General features: G+C 47.2%; 1 protein-coding gene across 1 annotated transcript in view; it reads left to right on the top strand.

Annotated features, from left to right (window-relative positions):
- The first annotated feature begins 858 nt into the window (after positions 1–858).
- Positions 859–9,416, top strand: part of LOC126456264 (ankyrin-1-like) — an 81,915-nt gene continuing 73,357 nt past the window's right edge. Inside the window, exon 1 of the mRNA XM_050092016.1 lies at positions 859–1,805. Coding sequence (XP_049947973.1) covers positions 859–1,805 — 947 coding nt within the window. The remainder of the gene's footprint in view (positions 1,806–9,416) is intronic.

The raw sequence follows: 9,416 nt of genomic DNA, 5'->3' as shown, positions 1-9,416 counted from the left end.
TCTGCCAAGTGTGTCTCTAGCAGTGATCCATATTAAAGCCGTTCCCATCTAACATTCTTCCGGTTTTCATGGGTGAGTGACGATAACGATGCCTAACTTTGCTGGTACTTGGAATGTTAGCTTGAGAAAGGAGTTTAGGATCTGTAAATGCTATAAACGTATATAGGCCGTTCTTTAGTGTACCTTCTAAGGCAAGTAGTAGGGTTAGTGAACCTAGCGAGTCACTAAATATCTCCAGAACCAATACTGATGTTTTCCGAGGTAAATTTTTACTAGTTTTGCCATTATTCTGTAAACAATTCGTGTCAGTATTTTGATCAGAAACTTTACTTTTTTATGTTGCCGAACCCCACAGGTCCACAGATGCCTCCAGTCACAATTTTTCAGCAGGATGATGCCCCACCTCACTATCATGGGGACATTGTCACATTTCACCATGAGGCCTTTCCTGAGCATTGAGTTGGAAGTGGTGGGTCCCATTACCTGGCCCCCTCGGTCTCCCAATGTCACTCCACTGGATTTCTGGATTTTAGTGCAAGGGGACATTGTTAACACACCAAGGGTTTGAGGTATCGTATGGTAGATTTGAGACAGCGAATCTACGCCGCAGTAGAGGTCATAACACCTGTCATGCTTATAAGCATGTGGCGAGAAGTGGAGTACTGTTACAGTATCTGTCGAGCTACAAATTGTGCCGTCATTGAACTGTAAAATCATGCATAAATATGTTTGAGCTCCTGTGTACAATGTTGGACAAATACAGTTATAAACCTTAATAGCTGCTGAAATATAAACAAATGATTTTATTTACCTCTAGCCCACTTTCTTTTGTTGCTGTTTCAGGATAGAATCGTGAAAATGACCTCAGCACAAAAGTGGAGACTGGAAGATGTCTTCAAGTGGTCTCCTATACGTTTTGCAGAGGAGACAAATGCGTGGGAATGGATAGAGAGAATGTTGGAAAACGGGTTGTCAGCAAAGGAGCTCATAACCACGAAGAGAAAGCTGTCCGATTTGGAGACGGCAGTCGCCTTAATGCACGTCTTCTGCACGGGCGGTTACCTGCGGCTGCTGCGGCTGGCACTGTCAGTGGACCCGAGATTGTCATCGACGAGTCTAGACGGGAAGGGATCGACGCCGCTGCACGTGGCAGCCGCGAACAGGAGAGACGCTGCAGTGCGGCTGCTGCTGGACGCGGGCGCCGACTGGGAGGAGAGAGACGGCCTCGGGCGCACGCCGCTCCACGTCGCCGCCGCCAGTGGCAGCATCCATGCCTTCCGGCTGCTGTTGGATGCCGGGGTTGACCCAGAGGTTCGGGACTCTGAAGGAAACACGGCGGTGCACTTCGCTAGCGAAGCTGGCCACACAGGTATCCTGAAGGCGCTGTACGGCAGGGGCGTGTCGCGTTGTCTAGTCAAGTTGCAGCTGCTCTTGTCAGCGGAGAGTTGCAACGTGGAGGGCGTGCGCCTCGCTCTGAAGCAGACTTCCAGCTGGGGCGGCGCATGGAGTGACTTGCACTGCGTGGCGATCAAGGGCAGTGGCACGGCTGTGAGGACGATGCTGACTGCCGGCGTCGACCCGAACGCCCGCGACGCCAACGGCGACACCCCGCTGCACGCCGTGGCGGCCGCGGGCTGCCCGGGGGCGGCGGAGGCCCTGGTGGAGGCCGGCGCAGACGTGGACGCGGCCGACTCGAGCGGCTCGACGCCGCTGCATTACGCGGTGCGCGTGGGTAACCTGGGGGTGGCGCGCGTGCTGCTGGCCGCGGGCGCCAACGTGGAGGCGCGCGACGCCGAGGGCGACACGCCGCTGCTGCGCGCCGCCGCCAGGGGCTGCGCCGACGCCGTGGCCGCGCTCGTCGCCGCCGGTGCCAGGACCGACGCCACTGACGCCGCCGGCAGGACCGCCGCACAGGTGGCCAGACTGGTCGGCTACAACGGGCTCATCAGCGCCCTGCTGGACCGCGCTGACAACCGCATTCCTTACGCCGTCGATAAAGCGCCGAACGCTGCCGATGTGATCCTGCGTACGGAGGGACTTGTAGATGTGTCTTAAAACAGAGTTGGTGATTGAATGGCACCTTCTCGCAATTGTTATGTACGAGGGGCGTTCAGCAAGTAAGGCAGTACATTCTTTTTCTGAAAGCAGGTTGGCTTTATTCAGGATTCCATACACCATATTATTCCCCACTCCTTTGGCCACAAAACCCTATTTTTCAACATAACCTCCGATCAGTGCGACGCCCCACGCCACCATACTGGAATGGACTGTACGCCAGCGAGGTACCATTCTACAGGTCGACGTCGTCGCAGCCAACGTCTTGCTGCATCAAGAACTTCCCTGTCATCCACGCACTGCTTCCTGCGGAGTCCATCCCTTATTGGCTCAGGTCAGAAGGTGGGAGATCTGGGCTGTGGGATAGATGACGAAGAACAGTCCAATGAACTTTTGTGTGCTCCTCTCAGGTGTGTAGACTTGTGTGAGGACTTGCGGTCTTGTGGAGAAGAAGGAGTTTTTTGCCTTTTTGTGGTGACGGACTCACTGAAGACCAACATTGCAGGAGTCACAGCTGTGTGCAGCAGGGCGGCATGAGGGACTGGTTTGCGCGATCTTATTGTGACATGACAGACGTCTCGCCCAACGACTCACCATGCTTTTGTTCATTTCGATGTCTCCGTAGACATGTTTCAAGCGCCTATGAATATCTATGGTTCTGTGGTTTTTTGCCAAGAGGGACTCAATGACGGTTTTGTGCTCGGAACGCACCTCCTGTACCAACACTATTTTGATGGCTACGTGTTGTGCCATCACCTACTGGAGATTCATGAAACTATAGAGGCTGAAGCGGGAAAATTCCACGATGTCCCGCAACAAATACCGCAGTTTGTCAACAGAAATTGACCGAGAAAAAATGTACTGCACTACTTACTGAACGCTCCTCTTAGCTCTACGAAACCATTATCACACTGATCATTAGAAATCCAACCTTTCCCTCTTCGAAAATTTTCCTCCTACCTAAATATTATCCATCAATCCCACCGCTTCAAATTAAATAGCATTCCTGGTATGTTGCAGCACCAAAACCAGTAAATCCTCTCAACCCATGACGTACAAACACTTCGCATCCAGTCACAAAGCAACTTCGGCTCACACTTCGAAACTTCATGAGATATACCCATCTTATGATATTAGTTTCCTCTTGTTCTTGTTGGCCTCCTACATTCTCGTACGTGCCACTTTGTATCTCATCTCATCTTTTCGTACCCTCTCTCCTCAAATCATTACCCACTCCAGGCCGTATTAAAATAGTCTTTCTCAACTCGGATCTCGTTTATGTCAATGGCATCTTACCCCGTGTAACTTATCCTCTTCCCGTGTATAGGGTGTCCCAGGAGGAATGGTCAGCATTCAGGGATGTGACAGAAGCAATCATTTCAAGCGCAAAAAAAAGAAAGAAAAGAAAAAAAAAGAAATTCATATTGACATATGCTCTATTCCAACTTGTTTCCGAGAGGTATAACCCATTTAATGTACGTCGTTATTTATTTCCTATACTGTTCAGTACGTTGTCAGGTTTACACACGTACAAGAATCAGTAAATATAAAACATGTGTTTTACAAAGCAATAATTGAAAAACACGTATTTTAACTAATTCACCTTCAAGGATTATCGTACATACCGTATTGTACAATTCACAATAAATATTCAAGTATCTCAAATGAATTTGTGCACTTTTGAAAGAACGTGTTGTTTTGTTTGTCTGAGTGCATATGTACTTCGCCTAACTAGGCCGGTGGCGTCCGTGATCCGACCAAGCACTTATCTGGCACATTCATGTGTCGTTTGTACACTATATACCTTATCCAGCCCCATGAACAAAAATCTAATGGCATGAGATCTGGCGATCTTGGTGGCCAGTTAACTGTACTACCACGACCAATCCACCTGTTGGTGTAGATGTTCCCGCAAACATCTGGTAAAATGTGGAGAGACTTCGTCATGCTGAAAGTACATCGCAGTCCGCGTACCCAAAGATACCTCTCGAGGTGTATAACAAACGAATTGAAAAAAAAAAAAGAAATGCAAGTAATTCTGTCCAGTCATTCGCTCCTCCAGAATGACCGGATCTATGAATATGTTGCTGATCATGTCGCACCTAACATTGATCCAAAAACGCACTTGGAATTAGGTTACCACTGTAGCGCATGGGTTTTCCCGCGACCATCAATGATTATTAAGTGTGTTGTTCGGGGAGTAAGACACAAATGTGCGCGCCACTGACCCAAATATAAGTGTACATTAAATGTGTCCTATCTCAGAAACGACCCGGAATAGGGCATATGCCCATATGAACTTATGTGCTTTAAATGAGCGCCCCTGTCATATCCTAGATTATTGACTATTCCTTCAGATACACTTAACCGCAGCATAGCATCCTCCCTGTCTGTGCAATACATCTACACTTTCTTGGTGAAATTACGTCGCTACATTATCATTTGAGCAATACCACTCACTTCATCACTTGTAAATGTCGATAGTGAGAATTCTGATGACAATAGGTTAACATGTGATACATATTATATGTTATTGTCCACTTTGTGAAGTAAATAAATGTCTCATTTCAGACTTTTACTGCAATTTTTTCCGATTTGAAGCTTCTCTCTGGCTATGAATGGAACATTTGAGCCGCTTACAACTTAATAATAATCAAGAAAAATAATTTAACACTTAACAAGATATGCCGGTAATTCTACACCTCCACAATCCATGCCCTACCGCAGTTGAATCCAACTAACAGCTGCTTCAGGACCATTAAATTCGTCTTGGCATCAACACATCGTATCACATAAAACGCAGTGTGTTTCTTTCTCCGCACCTGGTCTTGTTTCAATCCCTTCTGTTCATAAAGCGTATGTTTAGACGTTAACTTAATATCTCACCCCCCCCCCCCCTCTCTTTCTCTGTCAAATCCTAGACGCAAACTTCTTTTCTTCCGACTCGCTATGCCTTTGGTGCAAGTCCTCAACCCTACGTTGACACACAAATCAACATTGTTCTCATCCTGCATTTGAATCATATTATGTAATGCATACATGAAAAAAATCACCACATATTACATGTAAATCACAAAATAAGAATTACTTTTACTCCAATGTATGGGCCCGCATCTCGTGGTCGTGCGGTAGCGTTCTCGCTTCCCACGCCCGGGTTCCCGGGTTCGATTCCTGGCGGGGTCAGGGATTTTCTCTGCCTCGTGATGGCTGGGTGTTGTGCGCTGTCCTTAGGTTAGTTAGGTTTAAGTAGTTCTAAGTTCTAGGGGACTGATGACCACAGATGTTAAGTCCCATAGTGCTCAGAGCCATTTGAACCAATCCAATGTATGGGATTAATACCAATGTTTCAAATGTTTAACATATGTTGTAATTAGTTAAAAAAAAACTTGGCCGAATAACAGTTGTATAATTGCTCCCATGACGAACCACAAGGGGCAAAGAAGGATGAAACAGCAATAAATAAAATCTATTGGTGAAATGTTGATTATTTCTTGTACTACATTTCAGAACAGTCTCCGGAAAGATCCCTTTCCTTTTTTCTTGTAGCAGCAGTACGATAACTCACTTATAAAGAGATCGAGTCGGTATGCGTGGGGAAAATACGCAAAAAGTTCAGAATAAAGCACTCAGGTCGTCGCAGAATTGTAGGAAATGTAAGCATGCAGAGCACATTTGCTGAACATCTCAAAACTGGAACCACACTCCCTCTTCCTCAATCTCCGCCCATGGTCTATAAACATAAATACATGCGTTCAAATTTTGAACACAGGCAAAACTTTATTTACGTTACAAATGCATCAACAAGAGGCAATAACTTATCAGTGATCATACATCACTCTGCAAGAAATAAGCTTTTAGCACATTATGGGAGATCTCAAACAACACTCACCGAACCAGTGACATTGCAGTACACGGAAGATTTAAATTTAACTTACATCTGTTCTTCTTTCGCTTCCGAGTAGCCCCTTTCCCTCCACTGCTATGGTTCGTAATACTTTTTTGTGCTAAACATACGTTTTATTGAAATTACTTCGTAGAGACCAAAACGATAAATCACAGTTCGAGCATTAAAGATGAAGTTAGCGATAAATAAGAGCGTAAAGATCAAAAGAAGAAAAGAACATAAAAATCGTGTATGAGACTTATAATGGGTGATCAAAAAATTTCCGTTCGAAAGACATACAATGCCGAATCGGTATGCCAATAAGGCAAAATTGCCGTAAGTATTGAGGTAATCATTCATAATCGCATGGGGAGAGATTAGGGCAATAGGGCTCTCACTTAGGATTAATTGTTATTGCCCATAACGCATGAGACTGGCCTCCCAGATCGACCGTCGTCTTGTGCCGAATCTCTAGCACTACGGAATTTGGGGCATCGTTGCGCAACGGTGGTTTTCTACAGATATGCTGCATCATACACATTCTTGATTTTCCGGCGGATGTATACTGGTGTTTGTCCTTCGCAGCTAAGACAAAAATAACAGCGTGGTAGTCTTGTTGGGCTGTATTTGGTAGTAGTTCACGTTTCCACATTTACCGCTTCCACATTAGAAAGACACGAATGCCGTACTCATCTCTTGCCTACTGCACACGTCGGTGCTTATATACCCGCATTGGGGTCGCGGTATATTGTACACTCCTGGAAATGGAAAAAAGAACACATTGACACCGGTGTGTCAGACCCACCATACTTGTTCCGGACACTGCGAGAGGGCTGTACAAGCAATGATCACACGCACGGCACAGCGGACACACCAGGAACCGCGGTGTTGGCCGTCGAATGGCGCTAGCTGCGCAGCATTTGTGCACCGCCGCCGTCAGTGTCAGTCAGTTTGCCGTGGCATACGGAGCTCCATCGCAGTCTTTAACACTGGTAGCATGCCGCGACAGCGTGGACGTGAACCGTATGTGCAGTTGACGGACTTTGAGCGAGGGCGTATAGTGGGCATGCGGGAGGCCGGGTGGACGTACCGCCCAATTGCTCAACACGTGGGGCATGAGGTCTCCACAGTACATCGATGTTGTCGCCAGTGGTCGGCGGAAGGTGCACGTGCCCGTCGACCTGGGACCGGACCGCAGCGACGCACGGATGCACGCCAAGACCGTAGGATCCTACGCAGTGCCGTAGGGGACCGCACCGCCACTTCCCAGCAAATTAGGGACACTGTTGCTCCTGGGGTATCGGCGAGGACCATTCGGAACCGTCTCCATGAAGCTGGGCTACGGTCCCGCACACCGTTAGGCCGTCTTCCGCTCACGCTCCAACATCGTGCAGCCCGCCTCCAGTGGTGTCGCGACAGGCGTGAATGGAGGGACGAATGGAGACGTGTCGTCTTCAGCGATGAGAGTCGCTTCTGCCTTGGTGCCAATGATGGTCGTATGCGTGTTTGGCGCCGTGCAGGTGAGCGCCACAATCAGGACTGCATACGACCGAGGCACACAGGGCCAACACCCGGCATCGTGGTGTGGGGAGCGATCTCCTACACTGGCCGTACATCACTGGTGATCGTCGAGGGGACACTGAATAGTGCACGGTACATCCAAACCGTCATCGAACCCATCGTTCTACCATTCTTAGACCGGCAAGGGAACTTGCTGTTCCAACAGGACAATGCACGTCCGCATGCATCCCGTGCCACCCAACGTGCTCTAGTAGGTGTAAGTCAATTACCCTGGCCAGCAAGATCTCCGGATCTGTCCCCCATTGAGCATGTTTGGGACTGGATGAAGCGTCGTCTCACGCGGTCTGCACGTCCAGCACGAACGCTGGTCCAACTGAGGCGCCAGGTGGAAATGGCATGGCAAGCCGTTCCACAGGACTACATCCAGCATCTCTACGATCGTCTCCATGGGAGAATAGCAGCCTGAATTGCTGCGAAAGGTGGATATACACTGTACTAGTGCCGACATTGTGCATGCTCTGTTGCCTGTGTCTACGTGCCTGTGGTTCTGTCAGTGTGATCATGTGATGTATCTGACCCCAGGAATGTGTCAATAAAGTTTCCCCTTCCTGGGACAATGAATTCACGGTGTTCTTATTTCAATTTCCAGGAGTGTATATATGTTGCAGCAATGTCCTTAAACGGAAACATTTTGATCGCTACTTATAACATTACGGTTTCTTTCATTGATACAACAGGTTGTAAAGTTAAATGGTAAGTTCGTATTATGAAAGCGATTAAATGGTTCAAATGGCTCTAAGTAGTATGGGACTTAACATTTGAGGTCATCAGTCCCCTAGACTTAGAACTACTTAAACCTAACTAACCTAAGAACATCACACACATCCATGCCCGATGCAGGATTCGAACCTGCGACAGTAGCAGAAGCGCGGTTCCGGACTGAAGCGCCTAGAACTGCTCGGTCACAGCGGCAGGCTGAAAGCGATTAACACAGGGTCGAAGGACCAGAACTTCTGTATAGGTGTAAGGAATAAGTAAACAACGATGGCTCGGTACTCTGAAGGCTGAAGTGTGAGTGGGCACACTTGAAGTGGGAAGAAGTTGGTAAGCTTTCTGCTGCTCTTTTCAGTATCGTCGCAGTTTTGCTGCGACCAGCAGCTGATGACCGCCGTTTTTACTCGCTAAAATATGAGAAAATGGCTCCAGTCGTAGTAAGGAAATCAAATTCAATACAAGCGTAAGAATAGCTATCCGAGAAACGTATTAGAGATTCGAAAGCAAAATATTACTTGTAAGCTTTCTGCTGCTCTTTTCAGTATCGTCGCAGTTTTGCTGCGACCAGCAGCTGATGACCGCCGTTTCTGCTCGCTAAAATATGAGAAAATGGCTCCAGTCGTAGTAAGGAAATCAAATTCAATACAAGCGTAAGAATAGCTATCCGAGAAACGTATTATAGATTCGAAAGCAAAATATTACTTGTAGATTTGTCTAAAACCGAAAGTAAAGTCAGCTAATGAAACGAACATTCTTTCCGGGTGTTAACAATAAGTGCCAGGTTGTATTAATAGAAGAGATAGTTAAGATTCAACGCAGAACGTCACATTTCGTCGCTTATGTTATTGTAAGCGCGAGAAGAGTACAGAAATACTTAAAAAACTGCAGTTTGTGATAAACCTTTTGCATTTCCTTTATGTTTTCGTCTTCCTTAAAGGCAAAGAGACAAGATGAAGCGGTAGCCCATCATAGAGCCTATGCCTACCGTCATGTATTTTTTGACTTTCAGTTGTTAATAAACAGAGGATTTTTTCTGGTACCGGTAGGAGGAAGGAGGGATACGCGCTCAGCTAGTGAAAGAGTGAGAAGCACGTCAATTTTTTAGCGAGTAATTGTAGACCGCCATTTTGGGGTCGCTATGAATAAGTGAGGAGTGTGGATTTCATATGTGCACCGTTTAGAA

This window comes from Schistocerca serialis, chromosome 2, assembly GCF_023864345.2.
Source record: "Schistocerca serialis cubense isolate TAMUIC-IGC-003099 chromosome 2, iqSchSeri2.2, whole genome shotgun sequence".
Classification (NCBI taxonomy): Eukaryota; Metazoa; Arthropoda; class Insecta; order Orthoptera; family Acrididae; genus Schistocerca; species Schistocerca serialis.
Note: the sequence above shows the minus strand (reverse complement) of the source record. Positions and strands in the feature narration are given on the sequence as shown.